Source organism: Strongylocentrotus purpuratus, unplaced genomic scaffold, assembly GCF_000002235.5.
Source record: "Strongylocentrotus purpuratus isolate Spur 01 unplaced genomic scaffold, Spur_5.0 spur5_scaffold_5, whole genome shotgun sequence".
Lineage (NCBI taxonomy): Eukaryota > Metazoa > Echinodermata > Echinoidea > Camarodonta > Strongylocentrotidae > Strongylocentrotus > Strongylocentrotus purpuratus.
This window is the reverse complement of record NW_022145611.1, coordinates 43,756,910-43,784,730: the sequence shown is the minus strand read 5'-3', so window position 1 is coordinate 43,784,730 and position 27,821 is coordinate 43,756,910. Positions and strand designations below refer to the sequence as shown.

Below are 27,821 nucleotides of genomic sequence, written 5' to 3'. Positions count from 1 at the left end.
AGGCGTAGAGGGCGTAGAGGAAAATTAGGAACGAAGAGCGAATAATCCACAACAAGTTATAACTAAAGACGTTTTTATCAGTTGAGTTTACCATGGAATAGTGTAATGTATGCTTGAATCTTCACAATTCTGTATTCCAATAACTTTTGAAGATGTATTCTGGGTGGGCTTCGTTGCAAGAGGCGATCGAATCGGACCAAAGCAACCACAGTGTTCTCCATACATTTCCCGAAACTGTGGGGAGAGATGTGGCCGTATCTGTTGTGAAGCAGTTAGCCGCAAGTACGGCGTCGCTGGCAGCTCTCCAGCAGAGGGGGGATGGGTCTTCCGCCTGTAATCCGCTGGAATCGGAAAAACAAGTGGAGTGGACTATGGAGGTAATTATAGACTAAATTAGAACTTAATCCATAAAATAACAGTCGGAACATGTCTAAACAAAATTGAAAATAGATTTACTCTAGTCTTAAAGATAAACTTGAGTTGTGGTAATGCGATTGCATTGTGAAAGAAAAGGTGTGGAATGGGATCAGAAAAGTTGATCATATAGCATGTAAGTAATGGTGTGTAATGCAAGGTTCTGGAGTCATCAAAATCATCATAAATTTGGCAGAGTCTTGGTAAAGTAACAATCACTTACACAGAAAGATTTATATGGGACAACACACATTGTGTCGGGGCTAGTACTACCCTGATTTCCTTATCTTTCTAGAATCTATGCTCATTACTTAGCCAGTATACATTTTCTTCCAAAATTGTTTGGCACATGACATTTATTTGTAATCTTGAACATTCAGTGTAAGTTTCATTAGATTCTGTGAGAATTCATTTTCTTTTTTTACCAGAACTCAAGTTTATCTTTAACGTCTTAGTTCTTACTCTTATTCCTAGTCTAGTCTTACTGTGATTCTTCATCATGTTCTTAGGCTTTAGAATTTGACAGAAAAATGTTGAATAAGAAATTAATAAAGCATTAAAGGGCGTGTAGCTATGCAAACACTGGTTAACACCATCTACGACTTCTTTTGGACAACTTCGCGTAAATATATGGACTTGACTGACAGTCAGCGCACGCCAGCTTTCGCGAAACAGACCGAAGTTCTCACGCTTCGGTTTTCCCAAGACGGGAAAAGTCAATTAAAAAAGCAGAGTTCAATGCCTTTCCCAAGAACGACATTGGTGCACACGGAGGGTTTAAGAAGCTATCAATACACGTCTCAATCCCAATAATTTTAACAGAGACAACGGGATAGATATCCCTGAATTTTGGTTGCGTACGATACGCCGCCATGACGCTCCCCGTCCAGCCGGCCCGCTTCGAGCCAGCGCCCCGTTGGATGGTTGAGCACGCCATTGTTCTCGCCCGAAAGGCGAGCCCGTTGATTGGTTGAGCACCTGTGTGCTCTGACCAATAGAAGTGTAGCAGCGGCACACGAAACGTTGTGATCTTTTAGATCCCTTGTTGACCATACATTGAGAGACAAACAAATGTCCCTAGCGAGATCATACAATTGTTTGTACGATTTTAGTCATATACTTTTGCAGGCTATAAATGAAAATTTAAAATTTTTATGTAGTATACAGCTGCTATCGACTCAAGCATTCTTGCTTATGATAGTTGGCCTCTGCATTTATCTTGATTATTTTTTACTTACCTCCATACTTTTAAACTTTCAATTACCGGTATGCATTTTTATTTGTGTGTATTTAAGTTGTCACTCTTTACACTGTATGTAAATCAATTATATTATACTATTATTGTTATTTGAATGTTTTATCTTTGATTCATCAATAGATGCAGAAACATCTGCTAAAAAAAAGATACTGTATCCCCTTTGCAGCTAACATCAAATTCTGTAGAACTTTGCAGGAATTTATGTCATATATCTTAGCTGTGAAATTTAAACTTTAGCAGTGTCCTATTATTCAAATTATGCAAGGAAACCCGTTAATAAATTTTGAAATTCCAATTTATCATCTGCACCAGAATTTGAAGTTGGCTAATGTTTCAAACACACTTGACAGATTTTTGTTTGTTATCCTTACACAAGGTTATTTGCTATGGGCTGAGCCTTCCCTTGAATGAACATGAAGCAATCCGAGATTGTGTCAGTGTATACTGTGAATGGTTGAAAGCATTAACCATCCCTCAACCTACCTTACCCACACCACTCAGTAAAGATCCTAACCCATACATACAGAAGATCTTCCAGCATCTTGTCAATCTATTCAAACCAAGACAACAAGGTAAGTAACAACAGAAGAAAAGATGATAAGTCATCATTTTACAGTCCTATAGAATGTTGAACTTATTTCAAGATTGAAGAAAGACACTAATAATAATATTCTAAAAAATGAATGAATGCAATGATTGCTGACGATATTCAGGGCTCCACATTTTCATTTTTTGAAAGAGGGTCAGAAGTCTTATTTAATATTATGTAAACATGACATATTTGTTTTTACAAATTATATTTTGGGGATCAGGCCTTACATTTGGGTGCCCATATGTTCCGGTTGCCCTCTAGTGTCAAGCCCTGCAGTTTTCCTTCCAATTTTGTGAAAATGCAGAGGGAATACCTATACATATATGTTGATAGTTGTCTTTCCAATGTATTATTCTAGGTTTTTTTTTTTTTTTTTCTTTCTTTTTTCCAGGTATGAGTGATACCAACAAGCAAGCAGTGTTATGCCATCGTGTATTACGCTCCATTCAGTCGGTAGCCACAGAGAGTATCGTCATGACCAAACACACCTGGGAAGTTCTTCTAAGGTTCCTGCTCTCTATCAACCACACTCTCCTCTCTCCTCCGCTAGAGTCAGGTACTGCAATTGGATAGTTCATTGTACCTCTGTATGTGATCTACCGTATGTGCTGCGAAAAGCATTGTGGAGCCATGATTAGATACAGTATCATGTGCAATCTGCTGACCAAAGTCTAGATTTCAAAGGGTCGTAGTTATATTTTCTTTGCAGTAAAGATACAAAATAGCAACTTGTAGATAATGTTGCACTACTAATTTTACTTGAAAAGGTGTATTTTGTATTTCTATTTGCAATGCAGGGAGTCTAGCAGAGCAGTTATGTGAGCGTTTGCTAAGTGTTCTGTTTGAAGTATGGCTGCTAGCCTGTGCTCGATGCTTCCCGTCACCTACACTGTGGAGAACCTTCCGTGAGATGTGTTGTACCTGGCGCCATCATCCTGCTACTGTAGCTCAATGGAATCGCATCAATAAAGTGCTCACTGCTCAGCTCATTCAAGTCCTCTATGGACCTATATTCCCACCACTCAAACTTGGTAAGACTGGTCAAGTGTTCAGGGAGACAAATGATAATTTTAGTGTTGCTTTATTTCTTACAGTATATTTAAAAAAAAACGTCTGATCATACCCTCATGTGCTACAAGTCATATTTGATTTTTTCCTGTTGTGCATTATGTTCATAAATGTTATAAAATCAGGTACTTCATGAATCCAATATTAAAAATGACTTTGTGTATTCTTTGCTAAGGTGATGATGAAGGTCGTATCATACCTCCAGAGCTTGATAATGATGGCTTGGCTCAGGCTTGGTTCAGATTCCTACACATCCTAGGTAACCCTGTTGATCTGTGCCATCCAGAAATCATCGGCAGAACACCCAAGTTTGTTGCTTCTATCAACCAAGGAAAGAAATTCCCAGACCAGCATTCCTGTCTACAAGCTTTGCCTGACATTTTCCTCAAAGCCATGAAAGGGTTATCAGTACTTGTGGATGCATATCTAGGTAAGTTTCATACAATACATTGCAATTTAATAGCCTGTCTTTGATTACAAGTTAAATCCTGAATTACACCTCATATTTGCATGTAAGTTTAAAAGATTATATGGAGACGTAGATAATATTAGATTACAGTCGCACAAATAGAGACATGCTGTTTATTGAAAGCATTAAAACAAATGAATGATTTTTATTTTGAGTTGTGGTTTGATTATTGTATTTCTATTGTTCAGGTTATCCTCCAGATCGCCTTGGTCACATCACCGACCCCTCTCAAGGAATACCATCACGTTCTCCTACCATCCCAAGCGCTGCACCATTCAATGCTGCATCCAAAGCAAAGGGCGTACCTTCAGCTGGAGGCAGGGGCACGTCTTCTACCAATAGCGGTATCCGAGGAGGAGTCAAGAGTAACATCCTACACACCGGGATGCTTCCTGGTCCTAGTCATTCTGAGTGTAACAGTATTCTTCATCTGTTTGGAGCATGGCTCTTTGAAGCAGCCCTTATGGGATGTAAGTTCCATGGAGCGGCCACGCCCGCCCCTTTCCTCCCACGGAGGTCTGGCTCTCTTTTTGTGACCCCATCATCATCTTCGTCAGCTGCTGCTGCATCAGCTCTGAGTAATACCGGTAGTTTCTCCAACACCAGCACCATAAACTTCACTTCCTCTTCCACCACCACCGCTACCACTTCCACCAATGCTTCTACTAACAGTAATGCTTCTACTAATTCTCATCGTACTCAGAGTGTTGGTATGTTGCGTCATACACATTCAGGGTTGGCATACAACACATGAATACAAAACAAATATAGTAAATCAGAAGCAAAAAGCTGTTTGTGCCTAGTTATTACATATAACAAGGCACACTGTTTATCTGGGGGGAAAAAGTGACATATCTCAAAGTGGACCAGTTGGAACTGTATATGTGATACAAAGAATTAAATAATACTGTAGTCAAAATTTAGTATTCAGACAATGCAGTTGGAAAGAACCAATGCATATATACAAAAAAACCCACAACAATTCTACTTCCAGTCCTTGTTGTCACCAGTGGTTCTGTTTGTCATACAATACTATCATTTCTGTTCCATGTTCTGTTCCATGTTTTAAAAAATTGTTTTAAATAATCATGTTTTGCATGCTTTGTTAGGAATATTTGTGGATTATTGCTTTGTAAGCCAACCCTGTTCATAATCATGTCAATTTCATTTACACATGAATATTCTGATTTAGTTGGTTTAGTTGGTTCTTAGTAATTGCTATGAATAGTATGACTCACGCAAATGCAGCTGTCCAAATTTTATCTTGATTGTTTTATCATATCTTTTCTTTTCTTGTTCACATGGTTCATACAAATTTCATTTGAAATGTAGTATATGTTTTTATACATCTACATGTAGTAAGGGAAATTATAGTCTTTCTATCATTTTTAAAGTCCTCTTGTTTGTTCATTTTAAATTCCTTTAGATAGTTGAAGAAAAAAAAAGCTGTTTTGGCCTAGACCTATACCCCTTTTCTCTTGTTTGCATGCTTCTTTGTCACCATGCTTGATATATAAAAAGTTGTTAATTACAGTAAGAATTATTAACTTTTGTTTATGAGCAATAGCGATCTAATCAGTATAATACAAAATATGTTGTCATGTTTTCATACAAAATGTTATAATATCCAAATATTTTCATGTCCAGATTTTTAGAAGTTTTTAAAAGTCATGAAGCAACTTAGGATTGGAGTTTGAATCCTCTGTACCTATGGGGAACAAGCATGATCCTCAAAGAATCCTTATACAAATTTTAAATGGAACAATATATCCCTTTTTACTACAAAGTAATCTTTTCTTCTGTGTTCTTTCTGAAATAGCCAGCCAGCTAGCACAGGCTCTAATTTGCTGTATTGTTTTCTGTCCAATGTTTAATACCTTCACCATGTTGTTTAGAGTGTACCAATCACCTAACAAATAATGTGTGTACAGCTAGAATGTATAAGATCAATCTATAAAAAAGTTAACCTTGCTTTCTATGGGCTAACAGATACGGAGTATGAAGTAAACAAAGAATAGCATAAAACCACACACAGAGAACCCAACTTGGACTTGGGTTCAGTCTACTCACAAGACGAGATGGTATTTAAACTTGCAAAATCTTTATACAAAAATAATACTTGAAGCTAATTGTTTTATTATAGTATGACATCATGACATGGAATTAGTAACATACAAAACAAAGTATTTTGGGTGATTTGTGCATCACTTTTAAAGTGCCAAGTTGCAGGTGTTTGATTACAGGGCCTATTACATGTTAGTCAAGAGCCTAGACATTCTAGATACTTTATTACACAATCTGAATGACAGCTTTGTATCAGCATACCACACTCTTAGTATGCATAGTTATTAATGTCTGTGATATTCTTCACACTGCACTTCTTAGATGTACATGTATTTGTTCATTAATGTAGAAGAACTCTTCAGATTTGAAGGGAAGGTAATGGTCGCAAAATAAGTCTCATTAAGTGCATTTCGTCCACTTATTTTGTTATTAGCAACTGTAAGTGAAGCATATTTCATCCAATTTCACTAGATTTAGATATAAAAAAACATATCATAAAATCTTTTGTGTGTAATATGTATGTATTTGTGATATTTTGAAACAGTTGTCAAATTTCAAGAACAGATTCAGCTGTAAAATAAGAGATGCTTTGTGTCAATCTATTTACTAATCACAGTTAATACTTTGTTTTTAATCATCACAATATCAATACGTGAAACTATTAACAGCTGCTTCTGCTACTTACGTCCGTCCACATCAAATCTCATTCAGCATGCACTCACATACATGTAGTAGTTGCATCGGGCAGTTAGTAAGCCTACGCTTAACCCACTAAAATATTTGGCCACAATGGTGTTTTAAAAGATTATTGTTATTGATATAATCCAAGCACTGCTGGCCTTCAGCTAATGATACTGTACTCAACTGTTGTATTTGAATATGGGAAGTGATGGTCAAAATCAGTGTCTTAATATGACTAACTGTCAAATTTCTTTTGAAATTTTGTTAATGTCACTAATTTCATGCTTTTTAAACATTATTTTTCACAACACTGAGCACCTTTAGAGAGAAACCAATTCAGTCCAAGAGTTTGTATTATTGTCATTACTGGAAAACCAGAAACTTCTGCAACATGAAACAGAAATTCTTTTCCATTTGCTTTAACAATAACAAAGATCATGTCACAGCAGAATTATACATAGCAAAGAAGTATACAATGACACATATGCATTATATGATCACAAAACACTATACATAGTGCAAAAATATAGTATTTATTTATAGCATGAAATATTAATATTTACAATATATGTGAAGTTTCTGGGTTTTATAGAATCAATTTATGATTTAAATCTGTTCCTGGATATTACCAATCCACATAATCCACTTTAAATAAACATCATGTATTATGATTCTCAAGCTATGAAATGCTGCTTTCATAACAAATATATGTGTATTAGTTTAGTCACACACTTTTGTGGTTGACTGACTTAATCTTTTTAATGTGTATGCAGCTATTGTTTTAATGCTTATTACTTTCCTGTGTTCATTCTGAATAGAGCGTAATCTGCAGGAAGTAGAGAATAATCCTTTCAATTTGTATTATCCTCCAGATTAGTCATTCTTGTTCACTAAATACTATTTCATCGCAGTATTTTACTCATAGCTCATGTAGATGTAGGCATTGGAGATGAGTTTTCTTTCTGCTTTTCTTTCTTGCGAACATTAAAAAAAAAGAAAAAAAAGTAGAAAGTAGAAGCAAAAGTTATGAAGAAATCTTTTACTCAGCATGAGGACTGCACCATATATATCATCACAGGCTTATGAAAGGTTGTCATCGTATTGGGGTTATTCATCATATCAAGAAACTAGTTCTCTGATGTTGTAAATGAGTGACCTGTCAACAGTCACATCATGGATGATCTCTGGTAGATCTAAGAGTGTTAACTCATCCTCTGACTCAGTACTCACTATCAAGATTATTGGGTCATGTATGTGCTCTCTACCTCCAAGAAGACAACAATCCTGTTGCTACATCAGTGTTTGCAAGGCACCTGGAACAGAAGGATCATCTTCAGTGGTGGTTACAAAGTATTATTTAATTCAACACATTTACGATAAGCTGTGCAAGTACTACCTACCCATATTGATAACCTTTGTTGTCCTACTATCCTGAAGGTCGTATGATGCGTCGAGCCCAGTCCATACCTTCGTCTTCAGATGCCCCTCATGTCCGTGAAGGTCATGAGCGTGAGGCCATCTCCTCACCAGGTGCTCCTTCAGCTCTCCTGGTACCAGACCGTCTCAGCTCACCAGAGAGCTATGAGGAAGGACGTGCAGAGGCTTGTGGGACGCTGTGTCGTATCTTCACCAGTCGTAAGGCGGCAGAGAGCATCCTGCCTATGTACCTATCTAGATTCTATCTCACACTCACCCAGGGACTATCTACCAATGCAAGACAGGTCAGTTCATACTTCATTACTCTTTTAAGGTTGTTCAATTTAAGTAAACATTGATTTTCTAGAGGTTGGGATAGTGTGACAGGAGATATAGCCATTGCACAAATTGAATTTAATGTTGAAATGAATTTGCGTATCAAATGCGTAGTAAAACGGAGCACTTGAAAAAGGTAATAATTATGAATAGTTGTTTTCATTCTCTATTTCCTCTTAGCAACACAACTGATGGAAAGAGTAAATTTGCATGAATAATGTATTCTAGATTTCACCCTGCCTCACCTCTTTATTCTTTGGAATGGTTCCTGTAAAGTGCATTACATGTATCTCATTTTAGAGTGCAGTAAACAAAACCTTCAGTAATTTTCGTCTTTAATGTAACTTATTTGGGGATTATACAACATGACCTTATATCCTTATCTTGCAGCCTGTGAGTGGTCTGGTGTTATCTAACATCCTCTACAACTCTCATAACTTGCTACGTGTTGACCTGACAGGGGTCAAGGTCCTCATACCGTACCTCCTCTCTGCTATGGATCTAGTTATTCCGGAGACTGATCTTCGTTTCAAGTGAGTCAAACTAGATATCTGCATGTATAATCTATGACCAGGCCTGATAATTACCTGATGTAAATCGGCTTCCCATTTTTTTCCCCCTTGATTTTACCCCTATTTTTCCTGTATTTTCCTGATTTTTTCCTATTTTCCCCTCAATTTTCTTTCTCAAAAGGGGGGAATGTTGTTCGATGCCTTTTTTTTTTAGTGCCCACCCCTGTATGACTTCGGTAGTATTTTTCAGGACTTATTCCTATTTAATTATTACGTCGTGTTAAGGTATTTCATAGCAAATTCAAACAAGATGGGTGAAAAGTTACTGGTTAACAAGCCTTTTTAAGGATTTCTGACAATTGAATAAATAAATGAATTATTGAAGAAAATAGATATATACATGTAAACAGATGGACATCCAAAAATAATGAATTGATTAATTAATCTTATTCTATTTGGGTTCAGAATTAATGAATATTAATTGATATTGTATGATTTTTTTTCTTTGAACAGATCATTAGTTCCTAAGAACGAGCTTCGTCGAGCCTCAATCCATCTCCTTCTATCTATGTTGTGTTTGCCTCATCATTTCAAAGATCTCACCATTCAGAGTAAGTTTATCTTTTATCTATCAAATGGTCATATCATTAAAAAACATGCAATTTTTCATATACAGTAATTATAATATAAATGACATTTGGCGAGTATGTCATCCTATTTTCCACAATGTAAATTAGATTAGAGACTGGATGTGAACACCTTCATACTTAGATTAAAAACTTGTTGTAGCTACCGGTAGTTGTTTTTCCTTTCTGCCTTGGTGCAAGTTTATTTGTTGCTTGTTTTCTTATATGGTTAGTTTTATTTATATGCATGCATGCTCCATAAAGCAATCTCAGGATATTCCTTTTAATTGAAATTTGCATTGTTTTGTTGAAGGTATCATTCAGAATGATGCTGATGATTGCAAGCCTGAGATGACATTCATGAGTCTGAAACCTCAGCTGGTTGATCTTATGATCAGTGGATTCCGGTGTGAAAGTAACCCTCAGAATGCACAAATGTTATTAGGTAAGTCACTTCACATCTCTGTAGTGGTGAATATGCTTTCAAAAGTAATTAAACCTTAATCGTTTGATGCCAATGAATGATTAAAATGTATATCATGAAATTAATTTCTTGCCGGGGGGGAGGGGGGGGGGGCACCGTGTGGAAAAGAGGACACTTTTTTCTTTTTTTTTTAGTCCCCCAAAAATCGCAACAACTCAGCCAGCCGCTAAATAAGCGGGGGGGGGGGGGGGGGGTAAGAGGACACTTTTTTCTCTTTTTTTTTGTGGTCACGAAATTTTTAAATTTGACATTTTGCTCCGTTGGGGGGGGTGGTAAGGTCACCTTTTTAGGTCAGCCATTGGCATATTTTTTTATTTTTTTTTAAATAAAATAAATATTAAAAAAAAAAAATTGGCCAGGGGGGGCATGCCCCTTTTTTTTAGTACATTTTGGGCGAATTTAGGGCTGATTTTAACAGATTTTTTGGGCCGGGGGGGGGGGGGGGGCACGTGCCTCCTGTGCCCCCCCTCCTCTTCCCCTGGATCCGCCACTGAAATGATGCTTAAGTATGACAGATTTTGACATTAATCCATCCACATAAGTAACATGATATATGAACATTTCAGTTTTATGAAGTATGACATTGTTCTCTCATTCACTAAGACTTTTGTTACCACAATAATTGAGAAACAAATTTGAAAAGGGTGACATAATAGAATTTGAATACATCACGTTATATGTCAAAGGTCACAGGGTCCTTAATTAATTAACCATTGGATGTGCAGTCACTTTCATGTAACCTATTATGATTGCTTGCTTACAGGTGCTATGTACATGTGTATCCTAGACTCTGCTATGAGTGAGTCAGTGGAAGCTAAGACCAGCAATTCAGAGACACCTTCAAGGAAAGAATCTACAAGGTATAAAACAACTTCATATTGAATAACCAGTTACTTCATATACAATGTCATGTTGAACAATAATGATCAAGAACTACAGTAATGTATTGAAATAAATGAGTTGTGCAAATCAACTACTTTCAGATGGAAACGTTTAATTTTTACTCTCCTCTCCCTCTCTCTCTCTCTCTCTCTCTCTCTCTCTCTCTCTCTCTCCCCTCTCTCTTTCTATTTCTGTCTTTCTCTCTCTCTCTCTCTCTCTCTATCCTACAGTAGTGTGAATGACAGTGAAGAGACCGCAGAGAATGCTCCACCAGGCAGTTCACTCAGTGGTAGCTTGTTTGGTGAGTCTTGGACATTTTATACTACATTCTTGTCTTAGTTGTGTTTGATTTTTATCAGATTGTAGCATCTATTTTGTGTAGGAGGGAAAGTTGCGATAAAATAAAACAAGCCAGCACAAAACATTAGCGTACATGTATTAGGTATCATAGGGTATTGGATGTTGTAGTCGGTGAATGTAAATGAAACGGTATACAATGGTCTGCGTCATTATCAGCAGCATCGATCATGCATTGCCCTAATTCATATTTCCATTATTTTATTTTTGTTTATGTGGCCAATAGGATTAGACTGAAACAGAAACCATTCCATACATCAGACTTGCTCTTTTGAATAATAATGGTGGGTTCTTGTATAGCGCTCATGTCAGTCAGATTTGACCCTCCTGGCGCTCCCGATTATTACCCTGGCTTTAGCACGGCTGCCATACGGCGCTCTAGCATTTCAAGGAATAAATTCCTACCAGGTACCCATTTACCTCACCTGGGTGGAGTGTGGCAAATGTAGATCAATGTTTTGCCAAAGGACATTAGTGCGGCGGCAGGACTCGAACCGCGGACCTTGTGATCGACAGTCAAACAAGATAATGAATCTCAAGAGATATTCCTTATCTATGCTATTCAACCTTGAGCTGTCTTTGATGTATGGAATAGTTTTGTTTCAGTTCAAAGCCTCATATAAACCTTTACATTTATATCCCTAATCCACCAATATTGCAAGAAGCTTTTATTATTTGATTAGCTATCAACAATATATATGAGTTATATGGCATGAATGATTCCTGGTCTGTTGTTAGCTAGTCACTATACAATAAAGATACATGTACCTACTCCTACCTCGTTTGTAGCTTTAATTGATGCCGCGTTCCAGGAAACATCAAATACCCCCATCACCACAGGTAACGATCCTCAACAAAGATAATCTTCATCATATCAAATCTTTATGTTTTAACCACTTGCTGTGCTCTATGTGGCTTTGTGATCATAAACCTTGTTATTGTTTTCATTCTCTGTCTTTCTCTCTCTCTCTCTCTGTCTTTGCTCTCATTGGCATTATAATTCTCCACATGCCAATCTAAAGAAGATACCTTGTCAGATAGATTATTCAGGAAGTAGATCCAAGTGAAGCCCTTTGAAAAATCCTGTGTTTTCCCAGATTATTTTCCTAGTTCCCCATTTATGCTGGTTGACAATTTCTAATGGCTCAATTTATTTTATATAAAAAGTTCAAATGGCCAACTTCTCACGATGGAGTTTTATTTCAATGCCTGTCTTACTTCCGGCTTTTATCGTCCCTTTTTTCTCAGAATCAAAATGTCATTATTGATAGTTTGTTTATTTGTTTCTTATCATCATCAATTTAAAAAAAAACTTGAGCAGATCTATCACGAATGGCAACATATAAGACGGACTTTAGGCAATATTAAGGATAAATCAATATTTGACAGTGGTTTTTATCCCAAAGATTTTAGACATTATTCTTGACCTTAATTGCCATGTTTATTTGTTTGTAAACAAATCTAGCACAGGAAATGTCAGAATGGCATGTGTTTGTATTGTTCATAACATTGTATTGACTTGTTCCTGTTGAAAGATATGTATGCTTCGGGGAAATAAACAAGATAAAATGCATGTTTGTCTCAAATTCAAAATGTATAGCTTTTTGTCTTCTATTTATAAACACTAGCAAAAAATGATATATTTGTAATTCTAACACTATCAAATGATTATCTTGTAATGTTTTTAAAGTTATTAAGGATGCCTCATAAGATTTGAATATTGAAAGTGGGATATTGCACTCCTATCGATTGGCTAAAATGTGTGACATTTTTATAATCTGAGTTTTTCCTATTATGTATGACTTCTTTAAAATAACAACTTCTTTCTGTTCCTTCATGATTTGAGGGGTTATACATTAATGTTAACACTTTGATATTATATGGCACTATACTTTATAGGTCTCTAATGATTTCATGTTATTATTCCTTGATTAATCATTACGTCTTCTCTCTCTCTCTCTCTCTCTCTCTCTCTCTCTCTCTCATATTTTTCAACACCTTTATCAAGAACCTTATGGATTTAAAATATTTTCTTCAAACACATTATCCACTAGAGTCAAAAGGTTGTCAAGTCATTTCATCTTACATACCACTAGTGTCTTTGTAGATCTCTACAGACAATATGTGGTGCTCCTTGTTGTATTCAGATATTACCATTTTCCTCCCATTTCAGTCATTATTCATGAGTATGAATGTCCTCTGTACATCTAGTTAGGTCAATGATATCAAATTGATTGTTCCATTAGAACTCATTAGTCCTCAAAGTTTTGGTCATGGTTACATAGGACAAAGTAGATACACATACGGATTGACTGATAATGTTTGATATAAACAAGAGGACAAGAAATAAATAAGATTCCTAACACATGCTCACAGCTTGTATTGATGTATATAATTGGTAGCTTTACCAAAGTCAGTTCTCCTTGTGAATATTTAAATCCTAATCCACATATGGCTCTTTTTTAACTCTATAACAATTCAGCCTTACATGTATGTTTGATATGTAGGCTAAACCAACACTTTTCTATAGTATGAGTTATGTGATCACCATTATTTGCAAAGGTGTATAGACATTATTGGCAGCTATGTCAAAGGAACACAGATCTGGGTTGGAAAAAAATGAAAAATATAATTAAAACAAATTTCATATCTGGTTTAATACCATTATATGTTTAAAAATGCATTTGCTTCTAGTATGCATGTACGTTGTACTGCGTAGCTTCTAATTCACATATAAAGTAGATTAATTGATCTGATTAAAAATGGAAACTAACTCTTAATTGAATGAAAGTGGTAAATGTAAATTAACACCCTATCTTTTCTAATCATACTCATTTGTAAGAAAGAAATGTAGATAAAGAGAGCAGAGTGAGAGAGAGAGAGAGAGAGAGAGAGAGAGAGAGAGAGAGAGAGAGATTGAGTGACAGAGTAAGAAGGATACAGACAGAGATAAGTAGTTATTAGAAAGATCATTGTGGTGCATCATATTTTCTCCTTTTTTTTCTTTCTTCGATGCAACAACTTTATGAAAGACATGCACTCTTTTGTCATTTGCTTCAAAATGGGAACTATACATCTAGACTATATACTATGATGATAGATATCCTTTGTATACACATTATGTTCCTGGAGTCTTTGTCTTTCACATGTCTTTCAACTTCCACATACAATCTTTCTCTTCCAGTTTAATACTTGTTTTTCTCACTCTGATGTCTGTATTATATTGCTACTTTCCTACTTTGTATAACATCTCTGTTTGTATTCTTTGAATCTCAAGTGATTCACCCTGGGAAAAATATTCGCTGGCATCAACTATTGAATGCTTTTAAAGTTTTTATTTCATCTCTGCCTGAAAATTTGAATTTCAAACCTCGTGATCCATTAGGTTTTTCTATAGAAATTTATCTTTACTTATTCAACATGGATTTCTTACCTTCACATTATTTTTAATCTTTGATGATGTTGCTGTGCTCACTCTTTCACCCTAGATTTGATAGCATTGCATGAGTTATTTGGCACCTAATGTTAATACATGTCATTAATGTCATATCCAATGCAGGGGCTGGTATTGAACTGGTACAAAATCAGTTTAATTGTTATCATTTAGTTTTTACTTACTACCACTGTCTTTAAAAGCGATGCATATTTAGAAAATAGAAATGTCATTTCATTAAGAATAAAACAAATGAACACATGTAATTGCACTGCAGGAATTACTTTTATTACAAGATGTATCCATTGACGATCTTCTTCTGTAGTATATAACAAATATTTCATAACTAACATACATTGAATTAATGACCAAGTAATTCATCTTTTTTAATTACTGAAAGTTAAGCCTTGGTGATTGTTCATACCAGTAACAGATACAGCATGGGCCATCTTTGTAAGATGTTGTCATCTCGTCTTTCAACAACTGATGTCAACCTGGAGTAAGGATTGTGGTGTTGCTATGGCAGCATTAGAACTACTCTCTGGGGTTGCTAGGATACCCATGAAAGTACAAGGTCAGCAAGTCTTTCTTTGTTAGTTGTTATGGATATGACTTATGGTAATGAATTAGAGGGGGAAATACACATTAATTGATATGCTAATGTATTCAAGTACAGATGATAAAATAAAATATGAAGATATAGAAGAACTTTAATGATTGATTACGAAATGCATTGTACTTTTTGCTGGTAATGTCAAAAATGTTATTGCAACATTATAAGTGATACATATCGTACCTCGTTTTATAATTCTTTACTCAAAAAGTTGTAAACTTGAATTCTGTTAAGATCTCTGTAAACGAGTTGTTCCTTGATGATCATAGCCCCTTCTACTTTGTAGGTCCCATCATATTTATCTCGGTTAAATCAGTTTTCTGACCACTTATCTTTATGTTATTTGTTATGTATTATTGATTGTTATTTTATCAACAAAAAACAAACAAACAAAAACTTGTACTTTATTTTGAAATGTATATGTAACATGAGAAATATGAAAATAATGAAATAAAATGAAATTTTAATTTTATGGCTCTGCACACAAGTTTTGTGCAGGATAGTATGGCTCTGTTAACTGTCATATCTCCATGTTATTTTATTCTTTGTTATAGATCCACTAGAATGCAAGAGGAATGTGAAGTGGATTTGTGATCATATCGCCAAGCAGTGCAATCAACCATCAGTATATCATTCAAGAGATCTTCATTCCATCATCGTAGCTGCCTTCAACTGTCTCACTGTATGGGTGGTAGAACATAGCTATCTGCTCAAGGATAGAGTAAGTTGGATTATATCAATAATACAAGTTTGATATCACAATACAACATTCCCATTAAATACAGTATAGACTAGAGCAAGCAGGATGAAGGATTCAGCTTTAATGGCTTGTGTCCATATAAGTCAGTCAATAACCACATACACTCTCCCACGGCATTATAAAATCCTATTATTTGTATAAAATGGATGACTCTTTTCACCTGCAAAGAGGGAATACTGTAGGGCCTCTAAATTGCTTTATATAATCAGTATAGATCTTCACACAATGGATCCTCTTGGTATCCGGAGTATATCCATTGAAAATTTATATTGTCAGCATTATCAAAGCGTCAAACTTCATGCAATAGCAACAAATCATCAGTAATTACTTGAAGCAAAATGGTGAAAATAGACATAATTGAACAAAATAAGTTGAAATGACTTCTTCATTCATTTCAATTACTGCATGATCATCAAGAGCAGATCTATGATTGTCAGTCTCTAGCAGTTTGCATGTTACTTTTTGTGTAATGATGAACGGTAATGACATCTAATTTCAGGAGACTCTTCAGATTGTATTGGAGGTAGTAGAGCTTGGTATCTCAGGGACTAAATCCCAACCTAAAGCTAGTATCCCAGCTGTACTCAAACAAGCCAAGGAACTCAAACCAACCTCCACAAGGGTTAAGAATGCTGCCCAGGGTGTGCTCTCATGTATCCTCAATCAACTGGTAGGTCATGCTTCTTACTATTCAGAGTGTTTGAAGGATGAATTGGTGTAGTTTTTATTTTGTTACTTAGGCATGTACACATAACCTGATTCTAGTATCTGTGGATTATGTATTAATCCCTAATTCTCAAGATATATAAAGCTTTTATTTGAAGGAATGGAAGTGTATCTTTCCAATTCAATTTCAATTCAATTTGTTCAATTTCAATTTGTTCACATTTCCCAAAAAACATTACAAATCAATTATAAACGTTTACAACAATTTAGGAATACATATTGGAAACAGAGGGGTCCACTAAAAAGCAATGCTTGTACAAGTGTGGACACCTCAATATGATACTGGGAATAATGAGTAATTGAATTAACAAGTCCGTAACTAGTGTGTTCAGTTGGTGTCCTCATATTTAATGATAGTTATCTTTGCTTCAATAGCTCAAGTATGTGGAATATTTCTGATGCTCATATTAAAAGCATCATTATATGGTTAATAATACTCATTTTAACTTCATACTTTTTAGACTTAAGTAATTTTGTGCTACCTAAGATTTGTGAATCATGGGCAATACACCAGTTTACGGTTATGGGCGCCATTTTAATTTACGGGTTAATAAACCATTGACCTCTAGAGGTCAGTGGTTTACGCGTAAATTAAGATAGCGCCCATGCAAATATGATGTGAGGGCACAGCGCAGGCAGTGTCATCAATGTTTTCAGATGCGCATATAATGTTGCGTCACTGCCTGCACTGTGCGCTCACATCGTATTTGCATGGGCGCCGTCTTAATTTACACGGAAACTGACCTCTAGAGGTCAGTGATTTGTTTACCCGCAAGTTAACCGCAAGTTAAAATGGCGCCAATGTCAGCGCATGCACACTGTTGTAACCGTAAACTGGTGTATTAACTTTCCTAACCTTTTCTCTTGTGTCTTGAAGGGTTCCTTCCCAGCCCCATGTGGACCATCTACAGTAGTCTCTCTCTTAGATGAGACCTCCCTACTCAAGTACGTTGACCTTCCTAACCCTGAGGTCAAACCAACATTCAAATATTTTGTGATGGATAACTCCATCCTACTTGCCATGCTAGAGGAGCCTCTCAAGTTTACCAAAGGTACTTTCTGTTCTTGTGTGTTTATGGGATTTCTTGAATATTTGTTAAATGTTTTTATTCAAAGATTATTTCATTCTGTGAATCAGTATATTTATGAAATGGTTTCTTGTAATATTGTCAACTCATACTCTACTTTCTTCACAACACTTTTATTTGTGCATAAGGCATCATAACTGATGAATTGATTCCAGTATTTGTTGTTGTTGTTGTTGTTGTTATTGTTGTTTTGTTTTCTATGCTTGGAATGCAAACTAGGGGGAAAAAAACTCTTTAACAACAAAGTCTGCTTTCTACTGAAGATCTTAACAAGAATATAATATACAAACATTTAGTTTGCTCATTTAGTATCCTTCCGCAAACTACACACCTGTGAACACAGATTTAGGCAAAATTATACATTTTTTCCCTAATGTTAATTTATTGTATATGGTAATATCTTTCATAATTTCTATTGTATTTTCAGAGTTACTGCCAACAGTGACAGTTATCATCCGTGGTCCAACTGGTCGTCATGTTTGGACCTTCCAGCTTCGTCATTCATCCAGAAAAGATAAGGTTAGAATCATTTCATTCTGACAGAAAGAATCTAATTTATCTCTCATAGTAATATCAAAATTGTGCACAAACTAGTGGTTAACATAAAAGTATTTCACACAATTTTAAATCAGAAAATAAAAATAAAATACACCAGCTTTGAGTCTTTGTATAAGATTCTATTAGGATGATTGCTTTAAAAAAATTATTTTGATTTTTGATTCTGATTTTGATTTTGATTTTTTTTTTTTTTTTTTGTTTAAATACATTTTATTAGATAATCTGAGATGATATTGTTTGAAACTAGTCTGTTTACATTGAGTTCTAATGTTGATTGATCCATAGGAAACAGCTGAAGCTCGTTTGATCTACCCCGAGAGACCTCAACCTAATGATAGTATGGGAACACACCATGAGATTACATCCAAGTACTTTCCAGATTCTATCAACAAGATTCCAATCACCAAAGCGTAAGAACTCTCCTACCATTATTACATAATTTTCTTTTACACTCCATTTCCATATTGCATTTATCATAAAGTTATTATTGTGATGTGAAGCACATACTCTTGTGTTGTGAGAGTACTTGGGGGGAAATACAGAGATCAATCTTATGGTGAAATATGCTTTGTTTGATAATTGAAGATTAGTAATTTATCAACACCTTGAAAGTGTACAGCCTAGAGTGCATTGGCTTTGTATTTCATTTGACCAAGTGTTCTATACATGTAAACATTCTACTCTAATATTTCTATGTTGAATGACATACATGTAAGTAAAGTGTCAGTAGATTGGTAGGACTCATTATACAGCCAATATTACGTGTATGTCATTGAAGACGTTGCATCTGATTGGTAGATTTGATTTGACTACCTAATGATATCAGGGTCCTTTTAAGTCAGGATTTTTTTTACAGCAATTATGTGCATTCAAGATCAAGGTTTTCCAAAAAAAAGATTGAAGAAAAGCAATGAGGCGAAAATTCCTTTAAATGAAGGTAATTTGCCATGTCATTGTAATAGGTATCATTTGTCATATTGTCTTCAGAATCTGTAGTAAATCATATATTATTTATTTACATCTCTTATTCCCAGGGACCAAAGCATACCTAGCCTGGATGAGATTGAGACAGAGGAATCTCATGAAGATCACGTAACCTTAGGTAAACTACTCCAAGATCAGATGGAATATGAGAAGCTTGTAAGTGATACAGCGCATGAAGAGACTGAGAGAGTTAGTTATCCTAATCCACAGACTGAATCCAGACCACCTAAACCATGTACAGAGTTCAGTCCAGCTAGACTGCTGTTATCACATCTAGGATATCTCAACATAGAAAGCTTACAGGTAGGTTCATTCTGTGATCTCACAGATAAAACTTCCTATTTTGAAACTCAACTGACATTTACAACAACAAAAATCAACCATTATTAATCTAGCATGAAATCATTTTATGAAAAAAGGGTCCTAGTGATGAAGAAATGGAATACCAAATGATCTAGTAAATATATCTTATGACAGAAGGAGAACAACAGGACACTACATGTAACATATTTCTTTCCAATTTCATTTTGCTACTTAAACTGTACTTGAGCTTTAATGTTGATAGTTTATATGTTATTGAGCTTAAACATTCATTTGATGCAGGGCCCTGAGAATTCAAGTCTTCCTCCAGCATTGGTAGCTATAGATGATACCCAAGCTGGTTTCACCCCTGACCTACTTCATCTTGATGAGATACCAAGCAGAACCTTTGATACAGCATTCATCTTCTATGTGAAAACTGGACAGAAGAAAGCTGAAGACATTCTCTTTAATGTGGTGAGTAACCTATTTCCAGTAGCCCTGATTTTTGTTAATTTGATTGTGTGTTTTTTTAGTTGTTACATTCAGAGATGGCAAAGAGTCATATCACTCCATCTCACATGAGGAAGACAGTTTAAATATAATTGAGTTGGAAATTCTTACTTTCTTCTCCAAGTGTTAAGTTACTTCCTGCATCCCCTCTCTGATGTATTGTCATCTAATCTTTTGTTATTTTGTGAAGACATTTGTCAGGAGCTTGTGCCTCAAGTAGTTTTTGTTTTGTTTAGTTTTAATTAAAAGAATAGTCAAGTGTTATTATCATTGTTATTGATATTAAATTGATGTAACATGGCTAATAATGGCTTTTGGTTTCTCTTTCATATCTAAAAGAAATCTAAGGACAATGTACAATATCAGTTCCTTGAGTTTCTGCAAGCCCTTGGATGGCCTGTTGTGATTGGTCAGCATGCTGGATGGACAGGTCACATGACTACATCTTGGAAGATACCAGACTTTGATGCTAACACCAAGACTCAGAGCAATGGTATGGATTACAGTATACTACACAATTCACTCCTAGATACTTATCAAATGATTAATCTAATGTAGTCGCATTTGATTAATTTGCTAAGACTATCTCACCTTTTTAAAATTAAATAGCATCTTAATAGTTTCGAGTACTATCCAACAATTTGTTAGTACACAGTTTAATTGACATTGTTAATTAAAGGGACTAATCTATAATGTCTCCTTGTTTTATCAAGCAACAAGAAGCTAGGAGTTTTGCTGTATAAAACAAATGATGCATGTTTTCATTCATTCATTAAATTATCTATCCACTGTCATTGAAGCTGTATGCATCTTCTATACTCGACCTTTCAACTTGGTATGAAAGATGCACACATCATCAACTCGAGTAGAGATAGATTGTATAATGAAATTTTGTGCATGTATCATTTGTATATTGCATCAATGTAGGATTCATTACGTTAGCTATTTTTTTCTATCATAAAATTGTCATGGAACTTAAAATTGAGAATATAGTTGGGTTACATTTATGAATGTATTGCTGATAACACAAATAATAATGTAGTACATGAAAATGATAGTCCAAATAGTCCAAATTAGATCAGTAAGGCTTAAACTGAGCCAAATGATAACTTTTCATTGAGACGTAAGAAGACCTATTTATATATCTAAATATAGCTGTTCAGTTAATAGGTGATGTAATCTGTATAATTTAGTACTCTGAAACCATTTGAATTAATCTTTAAACATGTATAATATAAATGAGTTGCATAAATCCCATTGATTCAATCTTATTTGATGATGTCCACAGGTAATGTAAAGGAAGAGTTGAGTCATGGAGGGAGTCTGTACAGTGGGAAGAAACAAGTTCTTTACTTTGCTGACTTTTCATCAGAGATTGCCTTTGTTGTTCCAACCGATGATGAACCCAAAGTAGCTTCAAATGATGGTAAAACTTGTCTGTATTATTTCTTCTTTATATGAACTATTTTAGATTTGTGAGTTTCAGTTGCTGTTAATTTCCAGTCAAGAGTAAGATGCTTTTTGATAATAATAATAAATAATAATAATAAAAACGTTACTTATAAAGCACTTACCAGCGCTTGATGGGATTGTTAAAGAAAAAAATCTTTTCAGATTTTGTTCCCAGTTGTTGATAAATTGCAGGTATGTGCATGATTCAAATTAGCATGTGCAACTGTGCTTTGCGTAATGCCAACTTTTTGCCGGGGGTTCACAAATTCTATAAACCTCTGTTGTTTACAAAGTGAGAGATGGCCTCAATTTGGAAGTTTCTGTCAAATACTTGAAACATGGATGAAATATGAAATATCTGGCACGTGTACAGAATGAGACCATACTCAACCAAGTTTGATTGAAATGTCCTCTCTACCAGGAGTTCACCTTATCTTTAAGGTTGATATAGTATGATCAACATGCATTGATGCCTCCCTGTTTATGTATGTATGACTGTGTTTATTCCTACTATAAAGATGCCACCCAGCTATCGCCAGTCCCTGAAGAACCTAACCCTGCACAACCCCCATCCTCATCTACCCAACAAGGTGTTCAACCACGTCCTGCAGACCTAGAGGCTAGTGGATCCAGTAGTAACAGCTCCTTAGCTGGATCCTTAGCAGGCTCCTTGGAGCGGCCATCAAGGAAGTTCTCCACTAAGGGAGTCAATGCTACTCCTCCTGAACTCAAGGTCTTAGTTGTATGGCTGGAGAACTTTGAAGATCATCAAACTTTCCCCCTTGGTAAGCTCCTCCTTTGTCTTAGTCATGTAACATATTAGTAACATATTATACACTTGGTACCTGATCAGACAGGTATTCATTTGTTCAAGGTTTTATTTCTTCAGAGATGTAGAGGTAGAGGCAGTTTACACTAGGTTTAGGGTTATGGTTAAAGCTTAGTGTTGAGTCCATGGTTGATGTTAAGTATATTTGAATACAATTGGTCGAAAATTGTTTGAGTGTCGTTGGACCACTCCATATTTGACTTAAAACCACTAGAAGTCTTCTTATTTCTAGTCTGTTTAGTAAATATAAAAAAACCTTCTAGAGTGGTATCGATCTGTTTGTCAGACATGTATACTGCAGATTAATTATTGGCCCATGTCACATGTGGTATTGTTTTCAAAAAATGTGAAAGGCTGCTCCACAAATTCTCATTGCAGATAATGGTAGAGTCAATGATATCATTTCGATTATTGTAGTCTTGTATGGGGAGGGGCTAGCTCGTGTCATTTAAACAGGCTATATACTTTACAAAAGAAAGCCATTCATCTATGCTCAAACTCCCATTATCTTGCCCATACCCCGCTGTTGTTTAAGAAACTGAAGATATTAAATTTCTCTGATAATATAACAATTAAAACAGGAGTCTTTACGTACCGTTATTCAAATTTTTTGTTACCATCCGTGTTTGATAATTACTTTGTTACAGTTGACAAGAAACATAATGTTAACACAAGACAAAAAAATAAAATTTTCTTGCCATATGCACGTTTAACCCTTACTGTACTGGGGGGGGGCCTGGGAGGCCCCCCCCTCAACATTTTCGGAGATTGCGCCGCAACCGCTTGGAATTTTGAATAGTCGTTTCATGACTTTTTTCCCTCAAGTCTTACGCACATTTTGATACCATTTTCGTCGAAATCGGATATACCTGTAAGGCGTTACATAACAATTAGTATGCGCATGTCATCAAAAAAAAAAAAAAAAAATTAAAAATCGCATCAAAATTTGCATAAATTATCATTATTAATTACATTAAAATAACTTTTTTGTGTTAGAAAAGAAGTTTCATATGAATAATGAGTTTCAACATTCAAAAAGTGGAGTTTGACACGTTTTCTGTAAAATGCATAAAATTAGCGCATTTTGCATAATTAATTAGGCTAACAAAAAAAATTTGCATATTCGGAAAAAACTAATTATACCATCTTGTTCCTTATGTAAATATCTACAAATATGCAAATTTTCGTGTTCATCGGACAATCGACGGCCGAGATCATAGGGGGGGGGGGGCCTCCCAGGCCCCCCCCCCCCCCCCCCCCCAGTCAGAGGCTGCTCAAAATAGCCCAGTACAGTAAGGGTTAAAGTTACGAAAGGTAAATTCTATTCAACAAAAAGGAGGGAAATTATGGAATAATATTGACAACTCAATCAAACATGTGACCACTCTCAGTTCTTTCAAGTCGAAATTCAAGTTGCGTCTTCTTGCCACATATATATGACTTCCTATGATGCATACAATTACCATATAAATGATGTCGTTCTGTATTATTATTGTGTTTTAGTTTGTAATGTCCTGTATACGTCTTGCATTTTGTTTTATTGTGAATTTTAATGTTTTGTATTTTCCACATTTGTCATTTATGTTATGGGTCCACCCACTTCTCTCAAGCCATCGGCTTTATCGGGTGTTAAACGATCCAGTACAATTCTCAATGTATATATATTGTATGTGATTTTTTATGAAATAATAAATTGAATTGAATTGAATTGGTCAGGGGTGAATAATCGAGAGTGTTTCTTTCTTACAGCTGATCTGCTCCACAAGACAAGTACAGGCTCTGAAAACCTGACAACCAGTAACAACTCATTAAGCAAGACACCTGAACCCTCTATCATGATCATCTATATACACCTACTCAAGAGTGGACTCTTCCGTATTCATATACAGAGCAGGTAAGGGCATGGGATTGATCCATTAATTAGATAGGGAAATGAATTGTGATGTCCCTTGCTGTAGTTACATCATTTTAACGTATAGGCGAGAAGAGAGATTTTTTATTCTCATCACTTCAACTGATGAGAATCACATCACTTCAACTGATGAGAATAAGTCAAAAGCGTTTGTGAAGTTAAAACCATGCTCCTTTTGTGTGCATCCTGTGTAATGTTGCGAACTATATATATTTACTACACATATATATATGTACAGGTACGAGTAGTTTCTAGCTCAAAAGAATCCATTGAAATTCATGAGTTTCATTCGTTTGATTCCTGCTGTGGTCAAGTATTCTGCCAGCATTGTGAAAGCAAGTTTTAATCATCACACCATTTATAAGTCTACTGCCAAACTGTTTCTATAAAATCTCAATAATTTGCTTTACTTGATAGAATAGTATATCATGTTCCTGTATTGTCTTGTTCTCTTCTAGTTGTACACTAGCTATCCCCTTGGTTGATGGTATGGTTGTGAGTAGGAGAACACTAGGGACGTTGGTCAGACAGACGGTAGTTAACACATGCAATAGGAAACGCCTGGAGAGTGAAAAGTAAGTACTTCATTCTCTTCTTCACTTTCACTTTCACTTGTCTCCACTCAATCTAGATTATTGTTTTGCCGAGTAATGAATATTAAAAAGGGTTGCCAGTTAAAGTGAGTGAACCTTTAAACGCAATTGCATGAACAATTTTCTTATGGTATATAAATGAAATAATTCTCCATTTTGTATTCATTATTACCGGTATATATATATATATATATATTTTTTTTTGGGGGGGGGGGAGAATTGGCGGGGAGACATGTTTTTAACATGAATTTGAAACATATGAGATTTTTTGCTTCTTGGGGGATTTTTTTTTTTTTTTTTACTTGTGAGGGGAAATTACACCTCAGCTACAGCTCTGGGAGTTTTTTATTTTCATAGTCATGAAATAGACAAGTAAACTATTAAAAGTTGAATCGTAATGATATAAAATGGGGAGAATCTTAGTCTCATACTTTGGCTTTATACTGTTTATGCAGGTACTCCCCTCCTCATGTACGGAGACGTCAGAGAATTCAAGAGATGGTTCAGAAGTACCAACGAAAGCAGAGTGTTTCAGAGTTCTATACCAGTCTATTTACATCTTGAAACCAAGAGCTCTGAACATTACTTGATGTGATGGACTTCTATGTTAGACAGGGAAGATGAGATTGTCTCCATTACCGGTAGTTTCAGATCGATGCATCCTCTACCAGTTTCTACAAATCACAAAACCCAAGGGTTGGGCCAAGGGATAGATAGGTATTAGTATATCTATAACTAAGATGAATTTGTACTGGTCCGTTTCTGGTAGGAAATGGCAGCTAGAAGGCTAGTTTCCATTTCTTCCATCAGAGCAGAGGATAACTTGTTTTATGTTGATAGTGAAGAAGATGGAACATGGGGCTACCTGTATAGCAAACCATTAGTCATTGAGGACTGTGACCGGTGTAGCACTGGTGATCTATACACTCTCTAGTCCTTGATAGTAACCAATGTTTATGGCATGAATATATCTCTTTACTTAATTTGTTGCATTAAAACATGTATTCAGAATCTTTAGCTATTGTGAATATGTACTTATGATGACCGAGCTTAAGAACAAGGCATCTGTAGTCTATTTCAGTTGTATGCAGTGCCATCCTTGGCACAACGTGGGTTGGAGATTGCCCTTACTCTCTCTCTCTCTCTCTCTCTCTCTCTCTCTCTCTCTCTCTCTCTCTCTCTCTCTCACTCACTATCGTTTTCCACCTCCTAATGAATGAAGGCTAATGTCATGTTGATCACAATTTCTGAGCAATTTTGTTTAAAGTGCTCCAGCTTCTCACACTCAAAGTAAGAACATACATAAGATACCTTGCCTGGAGTGGGTGACCTTGACTGATCTCTCATCGCTCTTTGATGAAGGACACCAGTCATTCTGTTGTACAGATTCATGGATTGAGACCCCTTGTTTTTCCACAATCAAATACGCCTATTCCATCTGTCATTTCCCTCACCTGACATCAACCTCGGACACTTCATCCATAAGCACCAGCTCTTTTACGCTATGTCAAGGCCATCCATAAATTGTTTGTTGAGTTTGCTGGTATCATTTATAGTACTCCGTAGCCAACCTGATATTTGCTAATCTCATAAGAGTATATTGATCAGCCTCTTGATTAAGGCGTCTCTGGCAAAACTTTAAGCAACCCGTCTTTATGATTAAACTCTGGTGGCCACGACAATTTACCTGCCCACCCAATCCATAATACTTCCATCTGCCTCTGCCTTGCCAATGTGAATTTCATCTGGGAAGCTTCTAGCAAGTCCCTCAACCCATATCTTTTATATTATTTTTGACCAAATCAAAATACTCCAGGTTCAGGTCTCTCTGTATTGTACTCAGCGGTGGCTTCTAAGACACTTGAACACCAGTGGAGCATTGATCATGCCTCTCTGTTTCAGATCATGTTTTTCAATATGTAATAGTCTCTTACCTATGCCAAACCAGATGTCCAATCAAAATTGTATTGTTGCGAACAGCATGGCACTGATAGAATAACGCACATGCACGGGCAGGTCTTCTTGTGATGAAACTATTAGTAATTCTTTCAAGGGAAAGTAATTCACATCTTGGGCTAGCCTATTTACAATGTATATATCATCATTTAAGTTACCGGTATACACATTTCAGATATGATTAACAATAGAGGCTTCTTTGTATTGACATTTACTTTTCCCATTTGGTTTGAGGGATTATAACAATTCTTGTTTGCTGCTGAGGACATAAAATATTTTTGTAGAGATATTTTCAAACAAAACGATGGTAAGTTTGTAGAATTTGATCCTTCACCAGGCTTAGCTTTGCATGATATATTTCTGTACAATGTTAAAGCATATTTCCTAAATTTCTGACTGAAGAAGCCCAGCTATTTACCCGAGATATTATGTTCAGTGGATTAAAATGAGTAAGTCCAAATAGAAGTTTCATTGAAGGGACCTCCCTTTCAGTTGACAAAACTGCACATCTTAGGAGGCAGTAATCTTGCCGACTATGGTTTAGTCTTCTTTTTGTTTGTCATTCTTTATGAGAATTTTGGTAGACAAGACTGTTTGAAACTTTCTGCCTTGAGATGGGAAAGATGGAGTGAATCAAGTTCACTGTTGGTGAAAATTAGTCTAAAGTGTATATGCTATGTCATGTTATAATGTGCAATCTATAATAATGTTGTTTTGTATCTCTGAGAGTGCATGTAATAATACTATTGTATAGCTGTAATAAAATGTATTATCTATTCACCTAAATACCATGTTTAACATATTGTTTATCTGTATTGTGTCTTAGATTTGCTGACTTGTAATACTTTCTTCTCCAAAATGCTCAACATATTCTCTCGATTATAGTAAAGGCTTATAAACTTATTACTATTACATTCACCTGTTCATATTAATAAACTTCAATTG

The 27,821-nt window shown here is 35.6% G+C and overlaps 1 protein-coding gene across 6 annotated transcripts; it reads left to right on the top strand.

Annotated features, from left to right (window-relative positions):
* Positions 1-3: 3 nt before the first annotated feature.
* LOC579790 (ral GTPase-activating protein subunit beta) lies at positions 4-27,662 on the top strand. Of its 6 annotated transcripts, none has more exons than XM_030998867.1 (27): positions 4-377; positions 2,049-2,244; positions 2,656-2,820; positions 3,062-3,295; positions 3,508-3,762; positions 3,990-4,271; positions 7,984-8,267; positions 8,689-8,831; positions 9,324-9,421; positions 9,750-9,881; positions 10,684-10,780; positions 11,033-11,103; positions 11,949-11,999; positions 15,020-15,166; positions 15,760-15,926; positions 16,465-16,635; positions 17,569-17,743; positions 18,207-18,298; positions 18,623-18,747; positions 19,372-19,624; positions 19,925-20,098; positions 20,474-20,627; positions 21,423-21,560; positions 22,105-22,371; positions 24,165-24,309; positions 24,786-24,902; positions 25,376-27,662. In XM_030998867.1, the coding sequence occupies exons 1-27, from the start codon at positions 153-155 to the stop codon at positions 25,482-25,484; spliced, it is 4,467 nt and encodes a 1,488-aa protein (XP_030854727.1). In that variant the 5' UTR covers positions 4-152; the 3' UTR covers positions 25,485-27,662. The 6 variants fall into 6 exon arrangements, with proteins under 6 accessions (XP_030854727.1, XP_030854723.1, XP_030854722.1 ...); XM_030998863.1 differs by having other exon boundaries at positions 3,990-4,472; positions 11,036-11,103; XM_030998862.1 differs by having other exon boundaries at positions 3,990-4,472.
* Positions 27,663-27,821: the final 159 nt, after the last annotated feature.

Excerpts from the sequence above, each read along its gene's own strand:
- LOC579790 (XM_030998862.1), top strand. The coding sequence starts at position 153 with ATGTATTCTGGGTGGGCTTCGTTGCAAGAGGCGATCGAATCGGACCAA. Across the intron at positions 2,821-3,061 it reads CTCTCCTCCGCTAGAGTCAG|GGAGTCTAGCAGAGCAGTTA; the intron begins GTACTGCAATTG and ends TTTGCAATGCAG. Across the intron at positions 19,625-19,924 it reads TCAACATAGAAAGCTTACAG|GGCCCTGAGAATTCAAGTCT; the intron begins GTAGGTTCATTC and ends CATTTGATGCAG.